Here is a 20,201-nt window from a genome sequence, read left to right as displayed (position 1 = left end):
TTAAAAAATTATGCATAATTACCAATACGATAGTACACTCTCATATCAATTGGTGCATCCACATGATACTTGCAACACCAATAAATGCCTCAGTCTCAGCATTTTTCATTCTCAACTAAATTTATCCTTAATTTATCCAGGATCCCCGTGTCGACAATGTGAAATAAATATTACGAGGCATGTTTAATTATATTCAGGATTAGATATTCATTATTTCTTGAAGATGATCGCATTTTTCCCTTTTACTCATTGCAAGCCATAACTAGGCAAAAGTCGTCTCGATTTTCAGTTCAGACCAGCTTCAATCCGCATGTTGCATTCATGCACGGCTACCATGGACTAAACCACCAACTACTATTAAGAAAATGATAAGATTTTAAAAAAAATAGGGTGCAGAATATTCCAAATATGGTGACCTAATCATTAACTACAAAAAATATTGCCTTCAAATTACAGCTCCAAAATCAGTATATACAAATTTCTTAGGAAATTTGATGGATTCCAGCTATCATAGATTGAGTGGCTCTACTATAGAGATTTGCTGCAACTAGAGATGCAGAGTGTTTGCCCTTCTCTAAACACAACTTCAGTAAATTTAGTAATATAGGATAAGGAGAAACTGAAATTGTCAGTAACCACATGGACCAAAACAAATTCACTGCTTGTACAGTTCACAAGACAAAATACAGCCTTTAACTAGTATATGTACATACATAACAGACTCAATATAATATCTTAATAGAAATACATGAATAAGGCTCCAACATAAAAAATTTAACCACCCTTGGCAATTACCTCTACTTATTCCACGCTGAGAATAGAAGCTGAATCTGTGTTTTGCTGTCTTGAAAGCTATGTAGACAGGTGACGCTGACTAATCTTACAGACCCACATAATGTAGGCTACTATAAAAGAAAGGATCATTGATTCATAATTATCTACTGACCGAGATTTCCAAGGAGCCGCTCAACCGCAGCATGGACATTCCCAGCGGTGGCACTCAGTGCTCGGATGTTCTCCTGAGTGTCAAAGAAACCCATTTCCTGAAGTTGAGACAACTGGGTTGCATAAAGCTCTTCTGGTGGCACTGCAATGACAAGCATTCATTTCACCAGTTCAGCAGAGATGGAATGGTTTCATTACATGAAAAGACACTAAAATGTATTCATGGTAATAATATGATGTTCACCATTAGAGGTGTTAGGAACACCAAGACCTCCAGCACCAAGTCCCCCAAACATGTTCATCAGCAATTCCAGCCCTGCATTGTTAGGTGTACCTGTGGCCAAGTGGCATTAGAAAATGCAATATCAGAAAGGAAATGTGGCTGGCTAGCGAAAAGTAAAACAGCCCATATTTGCCCGAACTGAAGCAGCAGTAGGTATGTGTTAAGATCACACGTACACACAGAGAGAGAGAAAAAGAGAGAGAGAGAGAACAGAAAGAAAACTCGGTTCTCCAAATGCATGCACATGTACATAAATGCCCAAGATGCGCACACAAAAGGAAAAGGGATGTTGCATCCTACATGCATAAGCAGAGGCAACAAACAATATTAATTAGAGAGAACAAAAACACACAAGTGAGCAATAACTCAAGTATAAGTTAATAAATAAGTGGTTAAATCAGATTGAACAGTTCTCAGCAAAAATTTTGATTATTTGCCAATAATCCACAGCATTAATCAACCAAGTATCCCTAAGTATGCCAGATATTCTAGTAATATAGAAAATCTACCAGTCAACTTCACCACCAACTCATCAACATATCCAGATATACAAGAGAATATACTAGTAAATGATATAGATATCAAGTGACAGCGGCGGAACAGCCAAAAACCAAATCATAGGTGAAGAAGATTATCAATTACCTGCTCCACCACCTGTCTGATTTTGTTCCCTGCGACCAAGTAATTCATGTATCAGTGGTTACCAAGTATAGCTAGCTAAGTACAAAGAACGGATGAGAAATTAAAATCATCTAGGAATATAAGAAAATAAAAATGTTCAAGAACCATCGTGATGGAAAAGCGAAATAAAGGACAGAATAAGTTGCAAAGGAATTACAGAATAAAGTATAAAATGAAAAAACAAGCAACAGGAAACATAAATGAAAATCCATAGCAAGGTTTTCAACTTTCAAGTACCATCCCCCATCCGGCTAGTACAGGGCGTACTGTACCAACCTGGTACAGTACCGAGCACCTGCAATATGTCCCATACTGCCACATGGTACAGGTACTGCACCAAGTCCAACAGCGTACCATGCACCAGTATGGGGCATATCATACTGATCTGGCCTGCATTGATAAGGTACCAATATAGAGTCCAGTACCAAGACATGAAATATTGATCCGATATATAGGAAAGAATGCTTCAAATTTCTCATGGAGAACAACTTTTATGACAGACATGAAAAGAAATTGGGCAACAGATGAATATTAGGTATAAGATGACTTACTGGCTTGACTGTTGCTGACCAATCCGGGATAAAAGTGATTGCTGAAAGGACAAAAGTTGCTGCAGGAAAGAGCTGTTCAGTTCACACGAGAACAAACCAGAAAACTGATTGCAAAGATAGCAATATACCAAAGCTACCTGCATTGTCTCAGGAGAAGTCAGCTGGCGTAGAAATTCTGGATTTCGCAACATCTCTCTTAACTGAGTATTGGATTCCAATAGGCCACGCATATGGGGATTGAAATTAAGTATCTAGCAGCAATCAAATAATCACAAAATAAGAAAGCTCGGACCAAGGTTTGAGTCGTTCAACATAAAGTAGATTCTACCTGGTTCATATACTGAGGGTCAGAAAGGAGGCTCTGCACCATCTGCATAATGGCTGGATTTTGCATAAATTGACTCGATGGGGTAGAATCCTGCACTCCACCAACCATCTGTTCCAAATCTGGTAAACCAAGTCCTCCTAACCCAGCAATGCCTGGTGCCCTTGTATCGCTGGCAGGAGTTGACCTAGTGTTAACTGGCTGCGGACCTTCAGCTGTGGAATTAACTTCTTACATAACTGGACGAAAACAAAGAACGCCAAACTTCAAAGACTCAGCAATCATAAAGAACATATGGTACTTACCATTGCTGCTCCAAGGATTGGGAAGTGGGTTGGTGTTCGGCGAAGGAGACCCAGCAACTGATTCTGAACCAGTAGCTGATGGGTTGGGTGACCGATCTCTGTTATGGGTGACATCCTGGTTCCCTAAAAGAGCTGCAAATGGGTTTGACCCCATATCATTGTCCCCAGCCATTGTTGTGGCATTCAGAAAAGGTTCCTGTACGGTTTCATACATGCGCCTGAGCATGTTAAATCCTTCTGGAGAAGCTTCAATGTTGCTCATAGCCCTGTCTGTGTTCCGCATCATCTCTCTCATGATCTCAGGATTTCTTGCTGCTTCCAGTGTCTGCCGCAGAGTGCTGGGATCGTTGAGGATGTGTGCAAGATCAGGATTGCGGTCAATAATCTCGCGCATTTGAGGATTGCTCATGATTATATTTCTCATCAAGTCAGGGTTATTCATAAGGTTCTGGATGGCAGGCATGTTCATTATTTCCCTCATCATGTTGGGGTTTTGAGTTAGCTGCCGTTGCACCTGACCAAGTTCTGGAAATCCAATCCCAGATAAACCAGATCCCCCTAATCCAGCCAGCCCATTAGCACCAAGGCCTGGAAATAGTGAGCCTCCAAAACCAGCTCCACCAAGGCCACTACCTTCATTTGGAGTACTTGAAGCTCCTAGGTTGGATGCAGCAGTGTTAGCTGATGATGGCACAGCACCACGGACCAAATGAATGGTATGGTCTGACTCCACGCCTAACCAAGATAAAAAGAGAATCAGAGATAGGCTTGGTCAGAAGCCAAATAGAGCAAGAATGAAGGCCAAGATGGTGCAAGAAGAAAAACTAATCAATACTTCAGCTATATAAATTGGCATTACAGAACTTCTTCCTCTTGCATACCATAATACTTCGGCGATTACCAATGTCACAACCTCCAATTGTCTCCTCACTAATGCTTACTGTTCGATCATACAATGGTATTACATGCTCCTATTCCAGCTGGGTGCAGACCTCTTCCCCAAAAACACACCCCTATCTAGAAATTCTAGATTATAACTTTAATTGAAAACACCATCTTTCTACAAAACACATGCATTTGGTATCATGCATCAAATTTATATGCTTCTTACCCTCTCATACACATTGAATGTAAATCATCTAGATACAAAATAAATGTATACACACAAACCCCCACCAACCAACCAACCCCACACACACACAAACACACTAGCACCTTTCTACAAACCCCATGCATTTGGTGTGCGCATCTAATTTATATGCTTCTTACCCTCTCATGTGCATTGAATGTAAATATAGTCAAGATGCTATGAATGTATGCACGTATGCATCCTACAGAGGCTGTTTTATATTTCTAACACAATATCCTGAGAATTAAACATCCATTTTAATAATAGAATTTTAGTAGAACAATGCACTTGCTTCGTGGAAATCTAATGTAAACTTCATAAAGAAACAAGAAAAGATTTTTTATCAAAACAAAAGAATGATTTGACTCGTTAAAGAACATGCAAGTAACTTTCTTTTCCTTTAGCTCTGCGCAACAAGATGTCAACATGCTACATAACTTGGTTATATTGAAATATGCATTTTATTAGGGAGGTCAGAGTCTTATTCTTGTTGACAACCATGATTCAATTAAAAAGGGCAACAACATTACCTTTTAAGTGAACTGTTTGATACAATGAGATTACAAATGCTGAGGTGACATTTTGATCCATTTTCATACTTAATTATATTAGACTGCAAAACTTTTAGTAGAATCCATATTCGGTGATGCCTTTGAAATACTTATATGCAATTGTTACAAGCTAAGATTGATATTAATTTATACAAAAATGATTATAAGGACAGAATAAATTCTTAAGTCATCATTTTTCCCTCTTAGTATCATTTTTTTAATTCTTCTCCTTTCACTTCTTTTTCTTGTACAATTTCTCACCTTTTCCTTTCCTGACCTTCTAGTCATAACTTTTACTATACTTCTTTCTCTTCCTTTTTTGCTCCTTTTCTCTTTTCTTGCCACACAAGCAAGTACCTGCAAAAACAGTGTCTATTTATTTTTCCTTCTCAGTTTCACTTTCCTCCTTTCACCAACAGCAGTTTGTAAACATTTCTTCTTGTTCCCTTTTTTCTTTGTCTCTTCTATTCCTCCATTATTTCCTCACTTTTGCTAGTTGCTGTGGGTTCCATTATTTTCATTCCTATTCTAGTTTCCTTCTTTATCTATTTGCCTAAAGCATCGTTAGAAACCAGCACCTATCATACATACACAGAATGCAGTGGCATCATACTTCAGCAAGCAGGATATGCAACAGCAATCCAGAATTTCAAGGTGCACAAATAGTAAAATTGGTTTTGCTTAAAATTTGAAATGTTCTGGAACTCATGGGGGGAAAAGGATGCGCATGAATGACATGTTCTTTATTTGTTTCTGCAATAATTGTTCTTTTAATAACATTATTGGCTGCATCTGACCAAAAGAATCCACACAGTTCATTCTAGGATTGCACATCTCTTCTCCTTTCCTTACCAATATATTTTGGCGGCCAAAATAAAGCAGGATCCAAATATCTTCGCTGCCAAAATTTATTTATAAACCTCGGCTGGGGGAAGAGAGGAATTATTGGAAATTGCTTAATGAAATCTTGTTGGATTCATGAATATCGTCCAACTTTACTAACTGCACATGTATCCATGAAATCTCAGTCATTATACACATGATATTGCAAAGTCCAAAGCCCACAACCAGATCTCTCGCAGACTTCTAGAAAAATTTTAATTGCAAATTAGAGGTTTGTTATTACTGCTAGAATTTCCACCAGATAGGATCGCAATTTTGTCCTGGGAACAATAATTAACTTCGGATACAATTAACTAATAATTGCAATGAAGAGAAAGAAGGAATGGAAACAAGATATTCCGTTCACAGTTCATCAGATCTGGTTTACACCTCATCCTTTCCCCCTTCCAAACCATACAAAATTGATAAGACATCCTACAAACAATACGGACATATACTGCATCCTACAAACTATATGGATGAGAACTTAATCATTCGACAATATTTTGAAGAAGAGAGAAGGCTCTGGAGTCCGGAGAATGGAAAAGGGCACCTCTCTTCTTCTCTGCTTCTTTCTTCAGTTACCTTTTCTGTTCTGTATCCTCTTTCTTTCCTTTTCCATTATTTTATTTCTCTTCTCTCCTCTCATCTTATCCCTTTGCAGGCCAAAACAAAACAGGCATCCCCCAGTATGAGAAACAACGAGACTGGAGGGCTCCCTCTCCTTAAAGTGGTGCCCATATGCTTGGCCAGCCACTAGCATGTTAACTAGGACTAGTAAAGGACTAGAATGAGCCTATAAAGTGCCAGGTAATATTTAATCTGAACTCGCCATTATCTTTACCATTTACTATCTGAATTATCTATTATCTGTACCATTACTTCAGCAAAAGGCCCTAATAAACAGAAAATCAGAGCAACAAACTCCTAGGCAGTAGGCACACCTAAAGGACTGATTAAAGAGCCCTACAACTAAAATACATTAGCAAGTTAAACCTGGGATTTGACTCTAGAACACGCTGTAAGGGTAAGGCCTAACCCACATGATATATACCATATATACCATCTATACAACTTTTAGTCAAATGACGCATGTAAGAGAAGAACTAGGACTTCCCCTGAAACTGATTCTTTCATCTCCTGAAAACAACAAAAACAGAATCCCAATTCACCTCAAACCCCATCTCTCAGAGAAAGCTAGTTTTCTGATCACCTCAACCTATTCATCTACTTCAAAGAACCAAATTCATGTCAACCCCTTCAATTCTTGGTGAGAGCAAAGTTAGACACCTTATCTATCAAGGCTGTCTGGTTCAGGGTTAACGAAATAGGTTAAACGGGTTAGCTGGAATATCTTGGAAAGAAGTGATGGGATAGAGAGGGTTAATTTTAGTCCATCATTTTGGCAAAATATTTTTGACCCGGTTTATCTTAGCTAACTAGGTTGAAAAAGGTAAAGGTGGGGCTAAACTGATGATACAAGTATCACATCAGTACAGTCTATACTGGTCGATATGTGCCAACCATACCAGCCTTGTACCAACTTACTGTGCTGGTCAATAAGGGCCCATATCATGGCACACACTGTATCAACCAGTGACCAGTATGGACCTGAGGTCCCATACCGCAGTTTTCCAAACATGGAACCAGTCAATTTCTTCAAAATTCCTTCTTTACTCCTTTAAACTCCTCTAACCTCAAGCAAAAAAATGGTTGTTTGGCTAAGTATGTAGGGTTACTGGGCATTATTCTACCTAAATCACAAATAAACATATCCTAGAATAGTACAGCTGGAATTTCAATTTGTCTAAACCCCTTCATCAATTGGAGGAGGCCTGTCCTTTAAATTTTGACAAAATGGTTGTATATCAATTTATTGTTAGCATTTAACAACTTAATTTTGTAAAGCAAATGTATAGGAACATTCGTCCCAATTATAGTTTGGCCGAAGGAACAAATCACACTTCCCCAATTATTATATTACAGCAAGGCATAAGCATCTTGAGCCATGGGTTACTTTATGTGATTTGGAAATATCTCAAGGAGATATCATGAAGGAAATCATGCCAATCTTAACAATTCATCTTTTGACCTCTAACTCGATTCTCATATCTAATTATAAACGAAATCAAGAATCAACTCCTGCAATATGATCATTCATTATATATAACCCACCCTCATGTCCCTTCTTTCCTGTGATATAATCATCACTGACCGCTAGTCCTTTTTCTTGTGTTTGCTAATGGGCTAAGCAATGGGGACTAGCACTTCCACAAAGCCCCTAAACCCTTGATAACCATTGATAGGGGGAGTCAATACCAAGTCTCTTGTTACACCACCAAAAGTGACTTTTCCAATGGAAGATGCCAGCTTACCAGGCTGGTCAAGTCTCTTGGTGGTTGTGCCAGAGAGACCTAGGTTCAAAATCCTGCCTCCACCAGGATTTGAGGGTTTAGGGGTATATGGACCTTACCAAAAAAATAGACGATGACTACCAAAGAAATAGAGAGACTTTACCAATAAGCCAATTAGCACCTTCAATTTCTGCCTTAGTGTAATCTTTTGATGCTTGCACTTTTTCCCCAAATTATGTACAAAATAATCAATGGTTGGCATGACAAACCCACACTTAAGTAACCAAATGCTTGTTTCCATTGTTAAGTTACAAGTGTCACCGCCCAATATAAGCTATTAAACTACTAATCTCTATCGGAATTAAATCCATCCAATTCTTGCCCTTGCTATACCTTTAGTAATCCTAATAATTTTCCAATATTCCGGCTTAAATTTGCATATAAATAGACTTCGTACTTCTACTGCAAGGACTGAAGTGCCGACCAACACTACCAGCATAAACCAGCATGTATTGTGCCAATGCATGTGGACCATTGCATGTCAGGCACTAGCATAGCATGACGTGTACCTTCCAATGGAAGTGCCAAGCTGACAATGCACTGGTATAAGATACCTTTATCTTTGTTCTATCATTTATACATTTTCTGAAACAGAGAGAAAATATCAGCTAAAAAATATTAAGCTTAGGATTTACCTCCAATTTGTAATACATATAGATTGACTTTGGCACATGCAATCCACCATGTACTTAAGAGGTAGTATGGATGACTTTGATAACCTCAAACTGACTAAAGATTATTTTATTATTCATATAATCTAGTAAATACACTCCAAATTTGGGAGTGTGCGCATATCTGTTTCTCCCCCTCAAAAGTACGAATTGCACTACACTTAGATCAGATAAAAGTTAATGTTCTGAGGAAGGGATGTGGAGATTGACAGCCAATGAATGGAGTGGCAGTTGGGAGGTTGGGTTTAATATTAGAATAAATACCACAAATTAATATTGATAACAATATTTTTGTTGGTCTCCTAACCCCTAGAAGAAAGAATTAATCAATTAATCCTTTAATTGAAAAATATACTTTTGCTATAAAATGTTGTTCTCTTAAAGAAAATACCACCAGCCTTGGTTGCAAATATTGAATAAGTCAGGACACTTGGGCAAGACAGAAATGAAAACCTTGTTAATTATTTGACAACACATTGATTAAACCATGGTCTGCTGAACTGGTCCGTACCGGCTGCTTCAGCCGGGTCTTGACTGGTTCGGCCTGGAACTGGTACCTGGACAGCGTGGCGTGGATACCGGTTCCAGTCGTCTGGGTACCGATTTCAGCTATTTTCGGGCTGGTACCGACCGGTATGCATGCGTACCGGCTGCGTACCAGCCTGTACCATTGCGAACCGGTTGATTCGCGCCGGTACCATTTTTTTTTAGCCACAACGCGCGTGCTATGGATTTTAAACAACAGCGTGCGCGCTGTGGTGTGCGCCCCACGCAGGCGCGGAGCCGCACGCCCGCACGCGGTTCCCCCTGCGCGTTTCAGTGCACAATTCCACCGCGCGCAGCACGATTTCACAGCACGCGAGCACGATTCCCCCGCCTGCACAAGGCAGCGCGCGGATGCGAACAAAAAAAAATTTCCGCACGCATCTGCGAACCAAAAAAAATAATATAAACAAAGACTGGTTCGTACCAGACCGGTTTCGATACGAACCGGTCTCGAATTGGTCCAGTAGGCAACCGGTATGCCTACCGGTATCGGTTCAGCGTAGCTTGGATTAAACAATATAAAAAAGTCTCTCAAAGAATCACTGTTTCATTAAATTTGGTATTCTCCTAACAGCACTAGTTAATGATACAAGTTTCTCTTCTATTTGTTTTAAGTAGGGTCTCTTCATTGATTTCATGCATAGTATGTCGTACCGTACCATACCGGATAGTACCGTACGTACCGTACCGTACCAGTTCGGTACCAGTGGCATACCGATCCTCGATACGCCAAAAAAATTTCATACCATACCGTACCGATACTATACTAGTGTGGCACTAGTACGGGTTCCGCTACCGGTACGGCGAGCCTTGGTTTCATATCCTATTAAAAAACCTCTTTATATTCTAAGATTAAGCTTCAGGGAAGGTTTTCTGGAACAGGAAGCAATGTCAACACGACAAAATGGAATAGAAGCCAAAAGGAGTAAGTCATGTAATTTGAGTGAGTGAGTGAATCAAAATAACTAATTTGGTAATTTGAGCATTCTTTACTTTCTAGGTCTAGTTAGAAGTCCTAGATTTGAGGACCACATGAGGCTTGGGTCCATGATTTGATTAAAATTTATTCCAAAGATTTCTTTTAGTGTGTTTTGGGGATTGGATCTATAATTAGAAATGCAAGTCCTGTTAGGATAATGAGGTTTGGATTCATAAAAGCCAAAATGGTATGCCCATTCGATGCAATTAAAGTCACACATGGGGCATCGAGGCTTCAAATCATCATAAGATCCTTTCTGAACTTTTCTAATTTCGCATATTAGAAAAATTTTGAACTAGTCTTGTTTAGGAATCAATAATCAAGAACATTAATGACTCAGCAGCATTTTGTAGGCATAATCCTGACAAACATGCATCTGACTTGGCATGTAAATATTCTCTTCAAAATTCATTTGGCGCCCAAATATTTATTTCATAAGTAACATCTAATATCAACATGGGTTTTTTGCTTACATATCCTCCTAAATATTGAAATTTATATGAATATCCTTCCAAAATTGATATTTGCATGTATACCTTTATAAAATATTTGTTTTGCATTTATACCCTTCTTTTTTCTTTTTTCTTGCATATGTGCCTACACCATCTAATGCTGTCAAAAAATTAACGGTTTAAAATTAAAAATGACTAAAATATTCTTAATAGGTAGATATGCAAAAAGAAACATTTATAAGGGCATATATGCAAATAATACTTTGCGAGGGTATCCATGCAATTTTACATATTTAGAAGGGTTTATATGCAAAAAAAAATCTTTTTTTTATTTCAACCTATTTTAATACTTGGATTTGTCTTGTGCCTACTCCTCAATGGTTTTCGTAAAAATATTGCTTAAGAAAAAGATTGATTCGACAATTAGATAATAAAAAGAGTTATAAAAGTTCTTTCACTAATCATGAAATTATTCTATTTATTCTTTTTCATTTATAACAACCACTATATCTTATTTCATCAAAACATAGTTTATAATATTTATTGTTATAGATGCATATATGAGGGCATGTATTAGAATATAGAAAAGGATTAAAATCTCTCAATGGCACATGATAGATTGCAATAACCAAGCTTCCTTGCTACTGCTAGGCTCATGGGTGGAAGAACAACATTAACCATCTCCAAGCAAAATCGTTAAAGAACTTCGAACCCTTTAAACTTATTAACAACCTCTGCATACATGTGGTAGAAGGCCACCCCTACGTTGTATACCTTAAGCCACTTTTCTTTGGAGCTTCAATTTTCTAGAACAAGAAAAGATCTAGTATATGGGGCCCAACTTGTCACAGCAATTTTAAATCAGCCACCAGTCTGCACATAAAAAAATTTTCAGCTCTAAAAGATAAACATTGCAAATCTCATATGAGATCTCTTACAATACTTTTCTTTAAATACTTTATAAAGCTAAAGCCAGGATCTGACCATCTTCATGTAAAAAAGGATACAATGAAGGGCGGTCTATGGTGGAGAAGGGGGTCAAGGCAATGTTTTTAATTCCAGATAGAGAAGTGAAAGAGAGGGCCGAGAGAGATCGAAAATTTTTTCAAATGAGGTAGAGATATTAGTTTTTAGTGAGACTTGTTAGCCTATTATCCGCTTCAGAAATAAAAAGATACCTTCATAATTTTAATTAATTATTATTTTAAATAAATATAATTTTGTTTAATCATGTTCGCTGAATTGCTATTTCAAATGTATTCATACAAAAATAGTATTTTGTGAGGGCACGCATGTAAATATCAATTTGGAAAGCATTAGTACAAATTTCAATATGTAGAAGGGTATTTATAAAAAAATTCGATTTTTTTTGCATGTATACCCTTCTAAAAATATAAAATTGCACGAATACCTTCCAAAATTGCTATTTACATGTATAGCCTTATAAACGTTTCTTTTTACATGTTTACCCGTTAAGAGTGTTTTCGTCATTTCATTTTTAAACCACTAATTTCTTAACGGCATTAGATAGCATGGATACATATGCAAAAAAAAAAATAAAAGAAGGGTATATATACAAAATAAGTGTTTGATGAGGGTATACATGTAAATATCAAATTTGGAAGGGTATTCACACAAATTCCAATATTTAGGAGAGTATGTATGCAAAAAAAACCCTATCAACATTAAGGTCCTCAAAAGTGGGACAAAATCTAGATAGCAAAGAACTTGTTTGTGTTAAAATGGATTTGTAATGATTTTCTACCTCTGCTAAAGCAAAACTGCTGACTTTTCTCATTTAATAGCATACATGTTACAGCGGAAATGATTAACCATTTTCTTTTTGCTCTTTTTGTTGCTTCTTTGGCTTGCCTTGGGGCAAGTGGTGTCTTTTTTGAAAGTTAAGCATCAAAGGTTGCTCCTTAGGTTTAGGTCCTGTTTGGATATTCCTATAGGATTGGGTTGAAAATCCTATAGAAATCAGACTTGTTGGCCTATCTATCTTACATTTTCTAAGATCTTGTCCAAACCCAGCCCAGATCCTAGCCTTTGGCTTGCAAGAAGAAAAAAAAAACCCATGGAGGTCTTTTTTTCTTCCCACAAGATTTGGGATGGGTGGTGTTTGGTTGTTACAAGGTCATACATAAATGGATGGCCCAATCCATGAATCCTATAAAATTTTCAGCCCAATCCTGTAGGAATATCCAAACAGACCCTTAATTCAATCATGGACTATCTAGATTTACCTTTTCTGCTTCTCTTTAAATCTGGAATTGAATTGTAGAAAGGGTCAGGTTCAGACCATGTCACTAAATTAAATAACTACACTGCTCTAATAAATTGACAAAAGTATGAGGAAAATCAAACTCACATGTCATCACTACACTGCTCTAATATATCAGATCTCAATGACACAATAATTAGGAATCTTAAACTTGCATCGCCAAATCAGTGTCACAAACTTAGCATCCTAAAAATTTATTGCAATGAGAACAAAAAGTTTGGGTTGTTTATTAGTAGTATAAAATTAGAATTACTGTTTAAACTTTATGCTGTGTTTTTGGTAGTGAAATTTGAAGTCATCCCATATTTCAAGGAATGACTTAAGAATAAGAATTTGAGGGTAAAGACTAGATATTTTTTTCCTATTCTGCAGCCTAGTAGTTTGTACTTATGGGGTGATTAGCACATTTCTTCCTCTTCCTCAGTTCCTCTCCTTCACCAATGCGAGCTATGATTATAGTTGTATCATATGTATACATTTGGCAAGCAGTTATACATTATGAAAAAGGTCCACAAACCAATACTGAGAACCAAGGTCCGCCATACCGGTACCAGTCGGCGTACCGGTGGCGACCCGTACCGGTGGCGTACCGGTCCCGTACCGGTCCCGAACCGGTCCCGTACCGGTCCCGAACCGGTCCCGTACCGGTCCCGAACCGGTTTTTCAACCATAAACTACCGGTACCGGATTCCACGCTGATCCGGTACCGATCCCAGGCCGGACCGGTACGGATCGGTACGGCAGACCATGCTGAGAACCATATTGGTATATTACTAGTTCAATACAATATGGTCGGTACGGAACGGTATGCACCCTAACCGGAACATGCTTCCAATACTTTTCTCACTCCCACCCATGCTACCACCCAAAATTGGGCGGTACGGTCGATGCTAGGCAGTATGGAGCAGTTTTGCTTGGTTCAGACCGATTCGGCTCATATACCAAACCAAATCTCAAAGGTATGGGCCGGTATGGTAGACCTTGACAAACACCATCACAATATAAACAACCAAAGGAAAATATAGGAAAGTTGTTTAGAAGAGTTTGACTAAACTCGTATGATCAAAAACTAAAGCAACCAAGATACACACACCACATAGATGCAAGGCCATATAAACTAACTCATACTATGATTCTATTACAGAATAGTGAGAATTCACACCTAATTGAATAGATAATATTATAGGATTACTGACATCAGAAAATAGATAAAATTAACAATCTAGTCTTATTTTTAAAAAAAAGGAAGAAGAAGAAGAGATCATCTGTAAATAAGTGGAAGTCTACTGGATTATGGTAATTACATTTTAATATATTCTTCAAGAATTGCAAAATATAATATTTCCAGATCCTATCGATTTATTTTAGCATATTGGGCTCTAAAAGTGTGTAAGCACATATATTTACACCAGTCCACATGTCACTCACTGCATGATGAGTTAAAAAAAAGAAGAGGAAGAAGGTAAAACACAGAGAAATGGGGACCAAACAACCATACAGGATCCAATCTTGTCAAACCCAGTCAGCTCCATTAATGGTCGTATTTGTTCATTTCTTTGAGTTTTTTAACTTTTTGTTCTGCATTTTTTTAGGGCAAGGTTGTAAGGGTCGGGGATTGGTAAATCATGGATTAAATCAAGCAGGTCAAGATCTAAGATTAGATTGGTTCTATCAGTACAAGAATTCCCACTCAGCCCTCTCAATTGATTTTCATAAAACTTACAATTCCTAGCTAAGTTACAGATAGTGCTAGATACCAGTCCCACCAAAAGATCAAAACCTTTACCTGAAAGCAAATGCTCTAATGAAGTAATGAACGGCCTATCACAAACACTAAATTATTCACTCCGTTTATAATATTTCCACACATAGTTGGAAATGCATGCCAAAAATACTCGAGTCTCTCCCCAAATACATTTACATGCCCACCAAAAAACCATATCCCATGCTTGAAAATGATCAGCTATAAACATAACCATCAAGCATTGTCCCAACTCAAAACTAATTAAGAACTCTAATAATGTCCAGCCATAGATTAAAATTGTTCTTATATAATATCCCATCATCATGTCTATAATATCTTTCTCAAATTACCTTCTTCAGCACAGTATTTACATAGCACTCAAGCATCCAAAAAATACCTATTGAAGAAGGCCCAAATTATACCTTTTTACTTCTCACCCTGCAACTTCGTTTCTTGTTTAGACTCACTTTATTCCAGTTAAAGAGTTGCGCAATGCCACAGTAAATCGTTTTGCAACCTACATATTTATCCAACATGAAGGCTTTCGCTATGATTAAAAAAGAACATAAGCTAATGATTTATCATATCTGCATTGACTCTGCTAAACTCCCTCAAAGGAAAGCAATTTACTGAGTAAGGTTCGACAATGATACAAGTAGGTAGAGATACTACAAATCTTCATAATTCTCAGAAAGTTCATTGTTATTGATGAAACTGAATACACTCCTCGATGTCCAGATCATTTAGATCTTCAGAAATTTATTCAAAATAAACTGAACTGAAACTATAGAATTGGATCTATTGTTATCCATCTCAATTAGCATTCTCTATTGAAGCTAGTTATGTTTGTTTCAGCAAGATCTTTACACAATATGTTCAAATGATGAATGAGATAATGTTTTAAACCTGATTTATTTACATTTTTCTATTTTTATGAAAACTATTTTAACTATTCAAATTCCTTAAATTTTTAATTAATTTTCAATCAAACATTAGGACTGCCAATATTGCAGAAATTAAACCCATTTTGACCCAATCAAAACCAAAAGTGACCTTTCAAACCTCTAAATGTACTCATAACTTGTCTCTTGCTTCAGCTAAATACCTTAAACTCCAAAAGAGAATTATTTACTATTTGAAAACAAACATATCAGCCTGATACATGAAAAAATACAATAAAATAAAATAAAATAGTCCAAAGGGATTAGCCCAATTGACTAGCTCAATTGTTCGTCCAACTAAGGCATCTCAAGGCCCAATAAGTTGAACACATTTGGACTGGCTCCAATCCCCATAAATAGCAAGAAGATAACTAGTCTTCAGCATTCCCTTTTAAGCCCCCTTTTGGGGGAGCTTTTAGAGGGCCAAAAAGCACTTTCTGGCCTTCTAAAAGCACTTTTAGATGAAATAGAGGTGTTTGGTAAAAATTTCGGAAAGCTATTCTAGCTTTCACAGAAGCTAAAAACAGATTTTTAGGAGAAGCTCCATTTTGGAGCTTTCCGAAAAAGCACTTTTAGGCCTGATCAGAAAACACATATATTCTGAGAGGTTAGCTAGAAAATCTTAAAACAAAGAACTAGGGATCGTTGAAAGATTAACAAGGACATGAACAAAAACCTATAAATTGAATCATGATCGGTATATACAAGATGATGACCAGTGTGCTGTATAACTTACTTTTAACAATATGGAGACTATTTATGATTTAGCAAGCAAGATTTGGAAGCTTATATAAGACAGATTTTCATTGAATTATATAAGGTTAGTAAATTTATTAAACTAATTTTTCTCATGTTTTAACAGATTTTCATTAAATCATGTATAGTTGTTCAAATTTTTTTTTAAGAATGGTTGACAATGAGCCATTATACAAAAAGGTCAGCTTTAGCATAATAGACATCTCAAATGAGTTTATGTAGAAGCTTATATAAGACTTTGTCAGGAAACTAGTAGCATGTAGTAGGGAAAGTACAAAACAAATATGAAAGAGATAAGCTAGACTGAGTTCAAGCTTGTTACATGTCATAAAGTTTCAGCTCAAGCCAAGCTCAACTGATATCGAGCTAGCTTGAGTTAGACTTGATCAGTCAATTGATGAGAGGAAAAACCAACAGAGGAGAGTAAGCAATGGAGAGAAAAATCCAACAGGTAAGAGGAAAGGCAATCAGAGATTGTGTATAAAAATGGCTTGCCAGCTTTCAATGACTAAGAAAGGGAACCAACAACTATGAAGGAAAGGTGTGCTTTTCCCAACATTGCCATCCTCTTGCTCTCCTCCTGTCATCTCTAAAGTACCAGCTTTGGCACCAGGACCGGGTCTATCGAGAATGCCTCTGACAGTCTGATCTTGTTAATTAAAACCTACCACTCAAAAGTTCTGATGAGTGGGCTTCTAATTTTTGCAGATGAAATAAAATGTCACTGAAGACACCAATGGCATCACGAGAACACAACCACAACCACAACCACATCGGGAATAAGAATGAACAATGATGGCAGATTCCAAGATATTGAAGGGAAGCACAAGGATAGAAGCGGAAAAGACTTAGCGTAGAGAGACCCTGGGCAACATATCTTAGTTTGATAAAGTCTAATATCAATTGTTAAACCTCAACCTCACAGCTGATATTATCATTAAGAAATACACATAGCAGCTGTTCAGATTGGGATCTACTAGTTGTAATATACATAAATACATTAACATCAAAAATTAAACATAAATATTTTTAATTGTGTTTTTATTTATATCTATAGTATATTAAAAAAGAGACAGTCTCGAACTTCGGAATATTCTCCTATAGAGTCAACTTTTTGGATGACGATGCCCTTAAATTAATTCTAAAAATGTCTACCATTCTAGAAAAATAAAGAAAATAAAGAAAAAGCAATCAAATATCATGAAATATTTGGAAAGAAAATGCAATCAGATATCTTAGTATTTTAGGAAAGAAGATGCAATTAAATGTAGCAGTGTGGTAGAATAGCATAGTTTATATGATAGAGTATTAGGAAAAAAGATGCAATGAAATATCACAAATAATTTTCTTTTTGTATCTTTTGTCGTTTTATAATCATAATTATCTAATCTTGTTTATAGTCTGTTAGCATCATTATACGAACCCATCATAAATTCAGAAGTAAATGAATTAAAATAATAATAATGGTATATAATGCAAAATATGCATGGCACATGCCCACTTAAAAACAGGAGCAACACATCAATTATCACGCTTATTTGAGCCTAGTAGACACGTGTTTGGCTAATTTTATTTCGAGCTCGGAAACCTAGCTCAAGCTCAGCTCATTTGCTATCAGACAGTTCACCCATCTCCAGCCCAAACATGAGTAACTCACAAACCTCCTGCTCAATGGATGGCTCTCACTTAAAAACAATCATTGCACTTCATGCTGTCACCAACCACATATCTAATCATGGAATCTTCTTGTATTCAAAAGTCTACGAATATAAGGATAACCAATTACTAGGAGATTTCTCAATTTTAACAAATTATATATAAATAAGACCAATCTCCACCAAGTCCTCGCCAATTCGTCTGGCAAATTTCTAAAATCATCAACCCAAGACTGCCTAAAACTACATAAAGAAATGGAGAATACAAGTGAAAGAAACGGGGAGGTACATATTACCCAACTTTTTATTTTCCAATTGACAAATCGAACAGCAAAATGCATGGCATTACCATCAAGACTGCGTAAACTGATGGAATTGGCAGCTTAAAAAAGAAAAAATTAATAATCTTCCACTCAAATCCTGCCGCTAACAAATTAGGGAAAATCAAGATTTCAGAGAAAGCAGCAAGCAACAATCACGATCCAAGCCAAAACTAGGCTAACAGCAAAAGAAAAAAATGAATCAAGGGAAGGGTCCAGGAAGCACCATAGCTCGCTAGGGTTTGGTCGTCCTTCAAGATCCGACCTTTATAGATCAATCGCTGCTGCTCGGCCGGCACGTCGCAGCTTCCCGGCAACAACAGCCTTGAACGCCTCGACGGTAGAGTCGAGCGATGTCTGGACCGAGAATTTGGACCCATTGGAACACCGGATGTGGACGGTGGCGCTGCCACAGCTGCCGGCCGCGCAGGGTATCGCCTGCGCCGCCGGAATCGCCTTCGGCACTCATGCCACGCAAAGATCGGGGGCTTCCAAACCCTAAACGGAGACGACTCCGGTCCCGATCTGCAATCAGAGAGGGGAATTTTAGCTGAGAGAGAAGGGCGAGGGTGGATGGGAGGGAGGGAGTGATGAGAGGAGATCGAGAGGTCGGGAGAGATGCCTTTGCCCACCCAAAACGGGGAAAAAATGGCTTCCTTTCCCTCCTCGCTCTCGGCCTTCGACAACCTTTCGGCTCTCCGCCGCGGAGGTGGGCAAAGCTTGCCTGCAGGCGACACGCATAAAACGCGGACGGTGCGACAAGACGATACGCCAGATGATGTCACAAATGGCGGTTACGATGCGTTTGTCCGAACGGAAACCTTTATGCGAGAGAGGCGGTTGAGCTTGTAGTCACGTGATTTAACGTGAGAGGGTAGGTTTTATGATTTATATATTTATCCGGAAGAGAAATCTTCTCTTGCAAAATCGTATCCCTCGGCATGTATGATGTATCTTCCAAAAGGCAAGATAAGATGCAAAGGAATTCCGGGTCCATCCATCCAATTATTTAAAAAAAAAAATTAATGGCCGATATATTTTTGGATCGGACTCTAATTTTTAGTTCCTGTTTACCAGTTTTATAACAATCGGTCCAGCGATATTTTGATATTTCACTATTTTCCATCATGAGATGAAAATACCCTCACTCTTCCGCCCTTCCTCTCTTCCTGCTCCTCCGCTTCCATTGGTAGCAATGCCTCCGTCCACTACTACAGCCCAGCACTCCCCCCAGTCATCTCCTTTTCCTTGGAATTTTTGTTTCTTTGGCGAATGCTAGAGCTATCAAAATTACTTGTGGAGATTGGATGTATGGAAGTGGGCTTGTGAGGGAGAAGAGAGGAAGAGGAGTCCAGTGCTTTGTGGAATGCAGAGAGACGAGAGATGACAGCAAGTACGCCCACGGGTCCGACAAGTCGTGGAGCATGAAATCTCGGCCCCCCAACTTGGCCGAGTCGAAGAGCCCCTCCCGAGTCGCGGCAGCTCCACGATCTCCCCCAGCTCGTCGGAGGACTCGTCGAGATGGGTGGGGTGGGTGACGGAGGAGAGGTCCATGGCGGCGGCGGCCTGGTCATCGCGAGGGGAGAGGGTGGCGGGGCGCGGGAGGGAGGCGGCGAGTTCGGGGGAAGTTGAGTGAGAGAGACGGAAAGAATGACTTGATGGGTGGAATAGAAGGCACTTCAAATTAATAGATGGTTGTAGAGAAATGTTAATTGATTTCAAAGCCTTTAATATATGGTTAAGTTAATATTAGCATAATATAGTTTAGTTAAGATGGTTAATCTAAT

The 20,201-nt window shown here is 38.1% G+C and overlaps 1 protein-coding gene across 1 annotated transcript; it reads right to left on the bottom strand.

Annotated features, from left to right (window-relative positions):
* Positions 1–594: 594 nt before the first annotated feature.
* On the bottom strand, positions 595–18,879 carry LOC103716592 (ubiquitin domain-containing protein DSK2a-like; the record flags this gene model as incomplete). The annotated part of the gene is given in 9 exon segments (XM_039118112.1): positions 595–1,087; positions 1,190–1,279; positions 1,871–1,899; positions 2,461–2,519; positions 2,598–2,711; positions 2,789–3,000; positions 3,091–3,825; positions 18,641–18,719; positions 18,721–18,879. Coding segments are annotated over 9 exon segments (1,626 nt in total), but the record flags the coding sequence as incomplete, so codon positions are not given.
* Positions 18,880–20,201: the final 1,322 nt, after the last annotated feature.

This window comes from Phoenix dactylifera, unplaced genomic scaffold (assembly GCF_009389715.1).
Source record: "Phoenix dactylifera cultivar Barhee BC4 unplaced genomic scaffold, palm_55x_up_171113_PBpolish2nd_filt_p 000309F, whole genome shotgun sequence".
Lineage (NCBI taxonomy): Eukaryota > Viridiplantae > Streptophyta > Magnoliopsida > Arecales > Arecaceae > Phoenix > Phoenix dactylifera.
The sequence above is the reverse complement of the archived record's forward strand: the minus strand, read 5'-3'. Positions and strand labels throughout refer to the sequence as shown.